The sequence below is a fragment of the Peromyscus maniculatus genome, chromosome 17, assembly GCF_049852395.1.
Source record: "Peromyscus maniculatus bairdii isolate BWxNUB_F1_BW_parent chromosome 17, HU_Pman_BW_mat_3.1, whole genome shotgun sequence".
NCBI classification, from domain to species: domain Eukaryota; kingdom Metazoa; phylum Chordata; class Mammalia; order Rodentia; family Cricetidae; genus Peromyscus; species Peromyscus maniculatus.
This window is the reverse complement of record NC_134868.1, coordinates 27486897-27501480: the sequence shown is the minus strand read 5'-3', so window position 1 is coordinate 27501480 and position 14584 is coordinate 27486897. Positions and strand designations below refer to the sequence as shown.

The 14584-nt window shown below is 42.9% G+C and overlaps 1 protein-coding gene across 1 annotated transcript in view; it reads right to left on the bottom strand.

Annotated features, from left to right (window-relative positions):
• The window catches only part of Snx25 (sorting nexin 25), a 116447-nt gene that overhangs the window by 88900 nt on the left and 12963 nt on the right, over positions 1–14584 (bottom strand). Inside the window, exon 2 of the mRNA XM_015998690.3 lies at positions 274–358. Coding sequence (XP_015854176.3) covers positions 274–358 — 85 coding nt within the window. The remainder of the gene's footprint in view (positions 1–273; positions 359–14584) is intronic.

Here is a 14584-nt window from a genome sequence, read left to right as displayed (position 1 = left end):
CTGTTTCAGGGAATAGAGAGCAGCTCTGTACTCCGTGTGGTAGATAAATCTCTCCTGAACTGGTTAGCTTTGTGGGGTCAGGAATTTCTACTCTATAAATGTTTAAACTACTTCCATTTATCCACAACAGAGATGCACCTACTCTTCAAACAGAAACTCATGAAAATTCCCACTGCTGTAGGAAGGATAGATAAACTAGAAACCACAAACTCCCTTTGAGCGCAGTGAGTGATTGCTTTACACAGTAATCCCAGGAGCCCAGTCCCTCCTCACCGTCTTTCAGAGCTCGGTCCACATTGTGAGAAATGACCACTCTTCTGCCCTGAGCTGTCTCCTGGGGATTCCCATATACAGGGCTCTGAAACGAGAGGGAAGGAAAGGTAAGAGATCACTGAGCAAACTACATATAAAGATAAAACCAAGACAAGGATTCAGAGATTCTAGACTTACTCTGGAAAAGTAAACGAACATTCAACGTTAATTAAAAATGTTCAGGAAAAGGGGGATTAAATATTATAATATTGGGAGTAGTAGGAAAGCACAAAACTAGATCATCTGTTTATCAAAATTAAAAATGTAATAAAATTTTAAGTCGATGAGGGAAAAGATAACACCATTTGTCTCCATTAGGGTTTCTATTGCTGTGATGAACACCAGGACCACAAGCAGCTATGGGAGAAAAGGTCTATTTCTGTTCACTGAGGACAGGAGCTCAAGGCAGGAACCCGGAGACAAAAACTGATGCAGAGGCCATGGAGGAACACTGCTCCTCCCGACTTGCTGTGGATGCTATGAATGTGTTGCCCTGATTGATTGATAAATAAAAGGCTGATTGGCCAGTAGCCAGGCAGGAAGTATAGTATAGGCAGGATAAGCAGAGAAGAGAATTCTGGGAACAGGAAGGCTGAGTCAGGAGTTGCCAGCCAGAGACAGAAAAAGCATGATGTGAAAGTACCAGTAAGCCACAAGCCACGTGACAATTTATAGATTGATAGAAATGGGTTAATTTAAGATATAAGAACTAGATAGCAAGGAGCCTGCCACAGCCATACAGTTTAGAAGTACTATACGTCTCTATGTGTTTACTTGGGTCTGAGTGGTTGCGGGCCCCAGCAGGACTAGAGAAATCTCCAGCTACAATGGCTTGCTCCTCACTTTGTTTTCTTAGATAACCCAGGACCACCCCCACCCAGGGTGGCACCACCCACAGGGGGTTGGACCCTCCCACATCAATCATTAATCAAGAAAATGCCCTACAGACTTGCTTACAGACAATCTGATGGAGGCATTTTCTCAATAAAGGTCCCTCTTCCCAAATGACCCTAGCTTGTGTTAAGCTGACATAAAAACTAGCCAGCAACTATTCAATAAATGACATTGAGATAGTTTTGTATTCATAGGTAGGGGAACTGATAGTCATATTTTATTTATAATTTCAAACTGACTAGGGAGCTAAATGTTTCCTTAAACTAAAAAACTAATTAGAACTTGGACTCAGATATTTATAATCATGAGATAGAAAAGGCCCCTACAATAAGACATGAAATCCAAGTATTACAGGAAAACAAAAACAAAACAAAGCATGAATTTAAAATAGAAAATTACTGTTTAATAAAAGACAATATAAACAAAATATAGGTAATAGTCTAGGATAGTGGTTCTCAACCTTCCTAATGCTGTGACCCTTTAATATAGTTCCTCATGTTGCGGTGACCTCCAACCATAAAATTATTTTGTCACTACTTCAAAACTGTAATTTTGGTACTGTTATGAACTGTAATATAAATAACTGATATGCAGGATATCTGATATGCTGCCCATAGGTTGAGAACCACTGGTCTAGAATATCTCAACACATGTAACAAAGGAATATATATTTATATACATATATTTACACCCCTATTCCCCCTGATCCTTTCATTAGGAAAATGCACAATGAAGCAATCATATACCTCAGACTGCAAAGTTCAGAATACTCCTGTTGGCTAATATATAATAAAATGTTTGTTTTCATATGTTGCTGGAAGGGTGTCTATTTCTTCATGCTTCAAAAAAGGAAACTAACTATATTACCAACATTAAAATTTTCAATGAATTGTCTTTCAGTCCAGCAATTCCCCTCCTAAGGAGGTCTAACCACTGAAAAGACTGTCATGCTCATCCAACAAACACAGCTGCAGAGAATCACAAGGCTCAGCTAGGAATGGAGAATGCCTAGGCTTGGTAGGTCTCCTGCTGTCTTTGGGTAGAGAGCCAAGAGTCATCATCCTGTTCTTTCTTTAAAAAAAAACAAACTCCACAGCCTTATGATTCCTTACTTTCTAATACAAATATCTGAAAGTAACCTAATAATAATAATATATGCATGTATAGCCGGGCGGTGGTGGCGCACGCCTTTAATCCCAGCACTCGGGAGGCAGAGGCAGGTGGATCTCCGTGAGTTCGAGGCCAGCCTGGGCTACCAAGTGAGTTCCAGGAAAGGCGCAAAGCTACACAGAGAAACCCTGTCTCGAAAAACCAAAATAATAATAATAATAATAATATATGCATGTGTGTTGTACCATGAAAGGACTTTATGCTACAACTCAACACACAGCATTTAGCACTGTCTCAAGGCATTAGAAAAATTATGCTCATACAGAGACAAACCATTTGATACGTGAAAGATAAAAATGCACCTTCAATCATTTAATACTGATCTCTAGCCTTTAGTAACTATCATATTACAAGGTAAGATTTTATTCTAATTTTCAAAGTTTTATAATTTCTCAGTTACAGGTACAAAACTTCTGGTTGACCAACAGTGGTCAGAAGGTAGAGTGAAATCAAAGGACTAGAGCGATGGTTTAGGGGTTAAGAGTATGGCTGCTCTTACAAAGGACCCAGGTTGGATTCTAACACCCACATCTAGCAGCTCATCAATGTCTGTAACTCCAGTTTCAGGGGATCTAATACCCTCTTCTGTCTTCTGTGGGTACCAGGCACGCACGTGGTGCATAGCCATACATGTAGCAAAACACATATACAAAATAAAATTAAAAATTTAAAATAGGCCGGGCGGTGGTGGCGCACGCCTTTAATCCCAGCACTTGGGAGGCAGAGGCAGGCGGATCTCTGTGAGTTCGAGGCCATCCTGGGCTACTAAGTGAGTTCCAGGAAAGGCGCAAAGCTACACAGAGAAACCCTGTCTCGAAAAAACCAAAAAAAAAAAAAAAAAAAAAAAAAATTTAAAATAGTTAAAAGAAAACAAAAAGCCAAGCACTTAATTGAAAACCTCCCAAGGTTTCCCCCTCCAATCATGCCCACGGTTTCTCTCCCCCAGCACTTAACAAAGTTTCCATTTTAAGAACCAATTTCAAGAAAATCTCACTAAATAAATGCTTGCTTTTGGTTTTCTTCTTCTGACCACTGCTGGTCACCACAGTACTGATCCTGAAATTGGGAAACTGTGTTTAAGGTCTGGGGAGGAAAGGCCCTGGGCTGAGACATCACATGGTTCCAAACCTGTGCAAGGCACTCCTGGGAGGGGTTTGAAAATGAAAGAACCAGGGGAGGGAGGTTAAGTGAGCTCTTTCTACCTGTTCCCTCACTGTGGATCTGCTATCTTGTGTTGCTTTTCGTTTGGTTGTTGAGTATATGTTTGGGGCTCTGTTGTTTTAGTTTTGGTTATTGGGTATATGTTTGGGGTTCTGCTGTTTTGGTTTTGGCTATTGAGAATACCTTTGGGGTTCTGTTGTCCTGTGTATGGGGAGAGGTTGTTTTTGAGACAGGGTGTCACTGTGTAGCCCAGGCTGGCCTCAATCCCCCTGCTTCACTCTTTCCTTCTTTTATAGGTTTGAGAAGCAGGAACTCCACGGGCTGGCCCACCAAAGACTTGCTCTTGAAGGCGAATGCTAACGTCTATCCTGCTGGCACACCCCTGTTCCTCGGATAACATACCTTTCTCCTCAGTCACTTTCCTACAGTGCTGGTTTGGGGAAAAGAAAAGAAAGGCACCCACTCCTACTGTCACAAAGAATCCTGGGAAAAATACAGTATCTAGTCTGGATATGGCCTCCCCACGGAATCCGATCACTCTGCTTCTGCTTTAGTATTTTAGTACATATATCAAATATTCATTCATAAGAGCTTTTGGTGAGCCAGACCACTATTATTAAAAAAATACATTTTATTTTTTATGTAATGAAAATAAATGAGACCTATCTTCATATTAAGATTTAAAACTATGTCAAACTAACCAAGGTCATTTTTAATTGCACACAGTTCTCTAGAAGAAAAAAATTAGAAATCTCAATATATAATTGCACATTTGAAAAATGTTTTCCAAAGTCAGGCCAAAACCTAAAAGCTTTTCCCTAAGACGTGTAACCTGATCTGCAGAATCAAGAACAGAGAGCATAGCATTAACTTTTTTCCCTGAGTACATAACAGCTTTTCAGTCCACAGCCATGATACACTCAAACTGTCTGTGTGCCAAAGCCAGAGAGGCCTGCGTAAGAGCAAACACCCAGAGAAACCTTGTGGAGAAACTTGGGCACTCTGACACCACTGGCCACTAGACAGCCAGGAGCTGTCTGAAATCCAGCGTCCACAATTGGAAGGTGGGAATGCTCTCTGGGTGGCTTCCCAGCCAATCATGACTCCATCTGCCTCTTGCCCATCACTTCACTACTCCAGTAAACAAATGGCTCTCCTCTTTATTGATATTTTCAAGTGGTTTTCAATGTTAGTCCAGTTTACGTTAAACGGAAAGACGGCCAGGCATGGAGGCACATGACTATAACCCGGTATGCGAAGTAAAAGGGTTATAATTCAACAGTCATCCCTGGCTACATCTCTAGTTTGAAGTTAGCTCCATCTACATTAAGCCACAACAAAACATACAAGCAAAGAGAGGATAAGGGAAAAGAAGGGAGAGAAAGGAAGCAACGGTCATACAAATTTCAGGGGTCATGGGTATAACTTTCTGTGAAGTTACAGAAATGGTCATCTACCTTTCAAAAGCAAACACAAGCCCGAAGTCATTGTTACCCACCCAAGTGTCACAGGGCTGTGTCTGTCTGTCTGTCTGTCTGTCTGTCTCTCTCTCTCTCTCTCTTGGTTTTTTGAGACAGGGTTTCCCTGTGTAGCTTTGCGCCTTCCCTGGAACTCACTCTGGCCTTGAACTCACAGAGATCCGCCTGCCTCTGCCTCCCGAGTGCTGGGATTAAAGGTGTGCGCCACCACCACCTGGCCCAGGGCTGACTTTCCAAGGATCCGGAGCATCTGGCAATCTTCCGGGATGCCATAACTTTCTCACTTCTAAACTACATTATTCTCAAAACTCTGCCTCTTTCAAAACAATCATATTCTGCCTTGGCCTCAACAAATAACTTATTCAAAACCAAAGAAATGAAGAGGCCATGTGTATCTTCCCTGGGAAGGAACTGAAAAGGCCACTGCAGTAGATGAAGACTGGCAAAGGGAACATCTGCAAGGACACAGTGCCCACTGGGCATGCTGGGCAGCCATGCCAGCGCTGGCGCAGCAAAGCAGGGCGGGGGACATGGCTCCACAGTTGGAAAGGTCTGGCTCTGCTGTCACTCACTAAGGCCACTCCCTTGACCCAGACACTTCCTCTGTTTGGCTCTTCTTAAGGGTCTTATTGTTCCTTAGTTTTAAATATAATTGGTATTGGGGTTCCAAAACAGAAAAACAGAGCATTGGCCAGGAAAGTACTATAAATAGCGAAAGGGGTTATGCTTGTCACTGTGCTAGATGTATTGTTTGTTTTGGTTTGGTTGGTCTCAACAATAAATGGAAATCAATCATTTTTAGGTATCTCCATCTAATTCACTGTTACTCCAAACACTGTTGGCTTACACTGCACCAAACTGTGAGCCAGATTCAACCCATGGACGTCACGTCCATAATTGTAGTCACACAAAGCTCTTGGCACAATGCCTCACAAGCAACAGCAGAGTCCGGCCAGGAGCACTAACACAACACAGAATCTTACCAATTTTCAAGAAAACTGGCTGGAGCCAGGCAGGGTGGCACATGCCTTTAATCCCAGAATTCTGGAGGCAAAGATAGATGAGTCTCTGTGAGTTCAAGCCCCATCTTCATGGTGAGTTCAAGGCTAGCCAGAGAGGCCCATCTCAAGAAAAGGAAGAGAGGGAGAAGAAAGAAGCCTAGTTGGTTTGCTTGGAATGCTAGCAGACTCAAAAAGGACCACAGATGACAGAAAAGAGAGGAACAAAAAGGAACAGAAAGCCGGGCAGGCAGAATGAGGCAATGGACACACTCTTGAGCTCTGTCCGCCTTTGCGGCTACCCTCTACAGAGAGGAACGCACACGTTTCCTGAAGCTGCTCTACCGCTTCTGTTCCTTTACACTTCCTACTACTGAAGCCTGCACACCACGTCTGCCTTTACAGAGGCCAGTTTGGCTGAAGCCGGACTATGCTGTGCTGGGCTTCCTTGTGAGCTTGCTTTCCTTAGCATCAAAGAAAACTGTCAAAACATAAGCTGAGTGCTTATCCCTTCTGGGAATTTTGTATCGATAGGAAGTGGTGGTATCTGTAAAATCTCCTCCCCCTGTTATGGAGTTTAAGATTTATTGTTTATTTGAGACAGGGTCTCACTGTGTAGCCCTAGCTGGCCTTGAACTCATAGAGATCCACCTGCTGCTAAAATTTGTATTTTAACTGGTAACATAACAACATAAAAGCTTTACATATTATGGGTATTGTGTGATGTTTCCACAAATGCGCACACATGGGATAATGTCTTCTCGGGTCAGCCATCTCACTCATAACTCAAGTTACTGTGATGGAACCTTTTTTAAAAGTCTTGCTATATTACCCGCCTGGCAGGGGCGTGCGTGTGCGTGTGCGTGTGCGTGTGTGTGTGTGCTGGAACTCAAGATTTTCCTCCTCAGCCCTCCAAGTGTCGAGCTGACAACATCTTCGCAAATCCATTTTGGGTCGGAGTGGGGGGCTAGAGAGATGGCTCAGGGGTTAAGAGGACTTGTTGCTTCTGCAGAGGACCACAGTTCAAAACCCAGCATTCACATCAGGTGGTTCAAAACTAACTCTAACTCTAGCTCCGGAGAATCTGAAGCCTTCTCCAACAACTTCATGTGCATGTGCACACACACATATACTCACACACTCAAAAATAAAAGATAAATATTATTTAAAAAAATCCTTTTTATCTAAACTGGGTACAATGCAGCAATCTTGTAATCCTGGCTACTTGCTTGATGGAGGCCAGAATGTGAGGCCAATCTATGTAATGCAGACCCATCTAAAAGGAAAAGGAAACTCCTTTCTTCCAGTACATTATTGTCATATGCACAGTCATTCTATTACCACACAATAACAGCATACCATATCTCCCTCTTAAACAAGCTTAGGTTCTATCTTAACTATAAGAATTTAGTTCAAATAAAACCTACACATCTCTCATACAGATACTTTTCTAGACTTCAAACAGCTATAACTTTTCAAATATTATGTTCAGCTATATAAGTAGTAGAGACACATCCTTCAAGGTATTCTGGATGTAAAGAAGTGAACTGAGCCGCAGTCCCATCATCCAGAGGAGTTTGGGTCTATTTCCTCAGAGTCAGTGTGCCCAACATTTTGAGACTATCACTACGGTCAGGTTATTTTTTTTTTCTGTACCTCAGTTTCCTTATTCGTAAAACATAACAACAGTATCTCACTAACCATTAGGGCAAATATGAGCATCAGCAGAAAGAACACACATGAAGCATAAGAGCAACAAAAAGACACGTGAATTATGAACCATCACTGGCACTTTTCTATGTGCATACTATGTGTGGAGTGTGTGTGTGTGTGTGTGTGTGTGTATGTGTGTGTGTGTGCATGCGCATGGAGGTCAGAATCGAAGAGTCTTCCTCAATTGCTCTTACTTTATTTATTTCGGGGGACAAGGTCTCCCACTGAATCTGGAGCTTAACTATTCAGCTAGACTAGCTGGCCAGCGAGCCCCAGGAATGCCATCTGCACCGTCCTCAGCACTGGGGTTACAGGTGTGCACACAGGCCGGGTCTTTCACACAGGTTCTAGGCATCCACACTCAGGTCCCCGGGTGCTTGCATGTCAAGTGTTCTACCCACTGAAACATCCAACCACCCTCATTTGCACACTTGTGGAAGAAATTACAGTCAATTTTGCATTTGGCTCCTTAGATTCAATATTGTTTTAAAAGTGTTGCTTTCATAATGAAAGACTTGGGATATAATGTTTGAATGACTTATACCATAATGTATCTGTTTACTCTACACTTAATTTGCTTCTACTTTTTTTCCTATGCTAAATGAAAACTATTTCCATTTTTGTACACTTGACATAAATATAGTACTACCAAAAAAGGTTCTAAAAGTGCTTATGAAACATGTAGTGGATTTGGATCCTACCTTTATTTAAAGGATTTAATGCCTACGGGATTTTCCTATGGGCTGAGAAGATTGCTCAGGGGAATGGGTACAAGAACTTTCTGCACAAATGTGAGGGAGGACCTGAGTTAGAATCCCTGGAATCCACATAAAAGCCAAACACAGAGCATGAACATCTGTAATTCGGCACTCCTGTGGGGAGATGAGGGACACACAGGAGAATCCCAGACATGGAACATGAACATCTGTAACCCAGCACTCCTGTGGGGAGATGACAGAACACACAGGAAGATCACAGACTCAGAACATGAACATCTGTAACCTGGCACTCCTGTGGGGAGATGAGGGACACACAGGAGAATCCCAGACACAGAACATGAACATCTGTAACCTGGCACTCCTGTGGGGAGATGAAGGACACACAGGAGAATCCTACACACAGAACATGAACATCTGTAACCAAGCACTCCTGTGGGGAGATGACAGGACACACAGGAAGATCACAGACACAGAACATGAACATCTGTAACCTGGCACTCCTGTGGGAGATGAAGGACACACAGGAGAATCCCAGACACAGAACATGAACATCTGTAACTCGGCACTCCTATGGGAGATAAAGGACACACAGGAGAATCCCAGACACAGAACATGAACATCTGTAACCTGGCACTCCTGTGGGAGATGAAGGACACACAGGAGAATCCCAGACACAGAACATGAACATCTGTAACCTGGCACTCCTGTGGGAGATGAAGGACACACAGGAGAATCCCAGACACAGAACATGAACATCTGTAACCCAGCACTCCTGTGGGGAGATGACAGGACACACAGAAGAATCCCAGACACAGAGCACGAACATCTGTAACCCAGCACTCCTGTGGGGAGATGAGGAACCCACAGGAGAATCCCCAACAGCTTGCAGACCAGCCAGCCTGGCATACATGATGGGAAAACACAGACCTGGTCTCAAATAAGGTGAAGGTAAGGACAGACACAGAAGTTGTTCTCTGATCTCCACAAATGCACTGTGGCAGCCACGCACCCACATTCACATTAACATCCTCTCTCTCTCTCTCCTCTCTGGCACACACACATCATCATCATCATCATCATCATCATCATATAAAAAATAGAATGTGCTTCAAGAAGTCTTCTACCAGTTAAGAGGACACGGAAGAGCAAACAGGGTGGGGCTTGGAGGAGGAGCATTGAGGTTTTCCAGCCCAACACAACAACTAGGTGAGCAACTGGAAACATCCTTTCCAGTGTGTCAACCACCTAAAGCATGTGCCTTTAAGGAGAGACGCTCTGTACAGGTAACCCCAGACTTGTACAACCCTTCTGTGCTTTCTGATTTAACTGTTACAAACAGATGTCTCTGGAAATGTTTCTCAGTAATTAATCCAAGAAAATAATAAATATTACCACAAAAGCAAAATCTCTTTAAACTACTCAATACTGGTAGATTTTTAAGATAAGCTAATAAATATTAGGAATGTTTTTCCTTTTTTTTTTTTCAAGACAGGGTTTCTCTGTGTAGCCCTGGCTGTCCTGGAACTTGCTCTGTAGACCACGCTGGCCTCAAACTCAGAGATCGGTCTGCCTCGGTGTTGGGATAAAGGCGTGTGCCACAACTGCCCAGCTGAATGTTTTCCAATGTGTTTGATAGAATCAGACTTCCATGGAAGGAGTATGTTTTATTTCTGACACACCAATCTGAAGGGCCCTAAAAAACACACTCCACTTGATTAAGACAAATTCAAGTCCTTTGTTTGTAAACAAAAACTATAACATGCACTTGAAAATACATAGACAAATAGCAATGTAAAATAGATAGAAATTAAAGGATATGAAATGAATTGTGGAACTAGAGAAAAACATTAAAACGCAAACTGGCTTAGGAAAATGTAGCAGAAATCTCTGACATGAGCATTTTGCATTCCTGAAAAGGTCTGTGTGATAAAAATTCTATTCAATTTTGCTACTTAGTTCTATCATACGATATTCACATCATTTGAGTTCATCTGGCCAATCTTGGGTTTCAATAACGTGAATCACATGTCCATCAATTTGTCCGATCACCTAACAATCACTGAGGACTCACTATCTGCTCAGCACTTAGTTGGACACTGGACAGACAGCAGCAAATAAACTGTATTGTCTGTGCTCATGGGACTTAATCTATTTTTGATGGATGCTCATAATCGAGTATTGTATTACAGGAGCATGCTCAAGAATTCCAATAGTCTTCATCTTCTGGGGACCTCCATCCAGGTCACTCTTCAGCCCCTCCCTTCAGTCACGGAAGGAAGCCACTCAAACATACAATGATCTCTAAGAGCACTTCATGAGCATTTGAGATTCATACATATCGGCATATATTACATAATCTTATTTCGTAAGAGACAACACTGAACTTAAATGATAACCAACCTAGTTACCCCACTTCAGAGGTTTTATATAAGCCAACAACCAAATGAGTCACAGAGAATTGCTTGTTTTCCAGAGTTTTATACTCCATTTCTGCCATAAAATACCATAATACTATTTTATTAATTGGTTGGCTGGTTTTTAAATAAAAACTGGTGATAAAATATTTGTACCTAGTTAGAAAAATTACCCTGGTCATTTGATTCATTAAACTTGTTATTTCGCAGCTCCTTTGAAGCAGCACACTGAACACCACACACAGCAGCCCTGATAACACACGTGTATATATAAGGTATTTAATCGAAAAACCAAAAGCACAATTCAATTGAATCTACTCACAGAGGGTGTTAAGTCCTTCCTAACAGCAGCCTAAAGCTAACCATAAAAACTGTTTCTTCCCTTTCTATCTAAAATAAATGTGTTGGAATTCAATGACTAAATCCTCCCCTTAGACAGGCCTTCCATGGGAGCAGTTCTGCCTCTGACTAGATAGAGGACTAAGAAACCTGCACTACAGGTGCCTGGCAGTGGTGGTGATGCCTTTGATCCCAGCACTCAGGAAGCAGAGGCAGGCAGATCTCTGTGAGTTCGAGGCCAGCCTGGTCCACAGAGGGAGTTCTAGGACAGCCAGGGCTACACAGAGAAACCCTGTTTCAAAACAAACAAACAAAAACAAAAAAGGAAAGAAGGGAAGGAGGGAGGAAGAGAGAGGGAGGGAAGAAGGGAGGGTAGGAGGGAGGGAGGAGGGGGGGGAGAGAGAGCTGAGACCTGCATGCACACAGATGGACACTGACTGTGAATATGACTGTGACTTTCCTTCCTCCTTCATCCATGATGACATCAGAAGCCCCTATCTACAACTTGAAAACATTTAATGTCCCAAATACACATGGGGGAGTTCTTTCAAAGCAGTTGTATACACCCTTCTGTGTATTTTCTGCCCTGGAACTCACCATAGCTCAGGCTGCCATCGCAGTCAAAGCAATCCTTCTGCCCCAGCCTCCCACGCAATGAGATTACTGATGTGAACTACCACATCAGCTCTAAATGTCTTTCTTTTGGGGGGGCGGGTGTTAAGGCAGGATTTCTCTGTGGATATCCCTGGTTGTCCCGGGGACTCACTTTGTAGACCAGGCTGGAACTCAAACTCACAGAGATCCATCTACCTCTGCCTCCCGAGTGCTGGGATTAAAGGCATGCGCCATCACCATCTAGCTGGAGTAAGTTATTTTAAACAAAGTTTCTAAATAATTTCTGAGGTCCCTGGACTCCACTTTGAGAAACACTGCTAAATAGTCCAGATGAAGAATCAGTGTTTTATTTTAATGTAAAACAATGGTTCCATAGAAATTGAGAGATGAATCCCAAAAGATTCACTCAAGGAACTGAGATGCAGCTCTGTTGGTCAAATGCTTGCCATGTGAACAAAAACTGCTGAAAAGAAGCTGCATCTGCCTGACTGTCAGAGACTGGCTGGCTGACTGGCCTTCAGTACTGTGGAGAGTTTGCGATGCTGTAGACCCATCCCATAAGGCTAACGACCTTAGCTTGGGCTAGTTCTCTCTGAAACAGCCGTTCCTTGCCCACCTCCTCATTGGAACTAACATCTTGTGACAATAGATTAAAAAAAAAAAACCTTTTACAATCTACTGACTTAGGAGAACACTGGCATCCACCAATCCAAACACTAAGAATGTCATCAGTTAAACCAAGCAGTGGTTACCCACACCTTTAATCTCAGCCCTTGGGAGGTAGGAGGATCTCTGAGTTCAAAGCCAGCCTGGTTTTACAGATCTGAGTTCCAGCAAAGGAAATTAGATCAATTGATAAGGTAGTTTTGAATACATACAGTGCCTACATCAAATGCTTATAATGTTCCACACCATGTACAGAAGCTGAACCAATCATTCCTGAAGCTAAAACAGACCCCACAAACTAAGACCCCTTCATACACGTAGCCTGACCACTTTAGAAATTGCTGTGGAATAATCCTTTTGTACATTATGAAGATGTTTTACTCTCATTGGTTTAATAAAGAGCCAAGTGGCCAATAGCTAGGCAGGAAGAGGTCAGGTGGGAGAGCCAGACTGAGAGAACACTGGGAATAAAGGTCACCAGCCAGATGCAAAACAGAGCATAGATAAGAAGATTGGGTTAATTTAAGTTGAAAGAGCTAGTTAATAACAAGCCTAAGCTATCAGCTAAACATATTTATAATTAATAGTAAGTCTCTGTGTGGTTGTTTGGGAGCAGGCTGGTGGGACAGAAAACCCCGCCTATAAGAAATCAGTATGGAAATTCCTCAAAACACTAAAAAGAGACCGCCTACTAGCACTCCTGGGTATTTATCCAAAGGCAACGAGGTCAGCCTACAAGGCATATTTGCATACCGTGTTTATTGTAGCACACAATAGCACCACTTAGGTATTTGTCGGCAGACAATAAATAATGAAAATATGGCATACACACAATGGAATAAAATCATGGCATTTTCAGGAAAGTAGATGGAACTGGAGACCATCGTGTTAAATTAGCCAGACATCAAAAGTATCGTTTGGGGCTGGGCGGTGGTGGCGCACGCCTTTAATCCCAGCACTCGGGAGGCAGAGGCAGGCGGATCACTGTGAGTTCGAGGCTAGCCTGGGCTACCAAGTGAGTTCCAGGAGAGGCGCAAAGCTACACAGAGAAACCCTGTCTTGAAAAACCAAAAAAAAAAAAAAAAAAAGAGTATCGTTTGGTTTCCCTCACATGTGGAAATTAAAAAGATTTTTTTAATGACCTTGACGTTGAAGAGGGACTACTGGAAAAGAGAAGGGGTCAGAGAGGAAGGAGGGGAGAGTAGGAGATCAAAGTATGACATGGGTACATAAAGAAAGTCAGTGAAGCCACCAATTTGTAGAATTCAAATGCTTTCATAATTATAAAACTATACTCCTGTAAGGCAGAAAAACAATGCCCCCAACCTAACTTAGATTGCACCTAACCAGGGAAATTGTTCCAGAGTACAAGCAAAGTCCCCGAATGGCAATGGCCTAGCCAGAGAGGGCTTTAGGCAAAGTAGTCCAGAGTTAGCAAGCTCCCTAGATCCAACCTGAACCTCTTCATTCCTCGATCTCACAATATGCAATGCAGTCTTCCCTGACAAAACGTGAATTTCTCCCACATTTATGGTGTATGTAACAGGCAGAGGACAACTTGCAAGGGCTGGTTCTCGCTGTCTCCCATGTAGGTTCTTAGGGTCGAACTCGGGTCCTCGGGCTTGAGGGCAAGCACCCTTACTCACTACACCATCTCCTCAGCCACCTCCCTGACATCTGACCAGAGAATTTTGAGAAGTGATGCCTTCAATCACAAGAGAAATAAGATGAACCACATGAACACGGAGCCAGACCACAGCCACACAGCGCCCTGACCGCCTCTATTCCAACGATTCTCATCTCAAGTCCCCTCCACTCAGTCAGCCTTCCCACAGCCACTCAGAAGGCTCTGGTGACAGGGGACAACCAGAGGCCCGTTGATTCTTTTCTCCAAGCTCTCAGACCTTTCCTGCTCTTGGCGCCTCCTTTGGCTTAGATGATATCAAAGCGACTATCAAATACTCTTGTCTGATCTGTCATACCACGAAAAGCCCAGAACCACCCACCATTTGGAAGCCATTAACCCATTTAAACCTGCTTCCTGGTTCATGAAATGGAATAATAGTAACTGTCTCATAACTGAGAGGAGTGAGTGAGTATTCAGT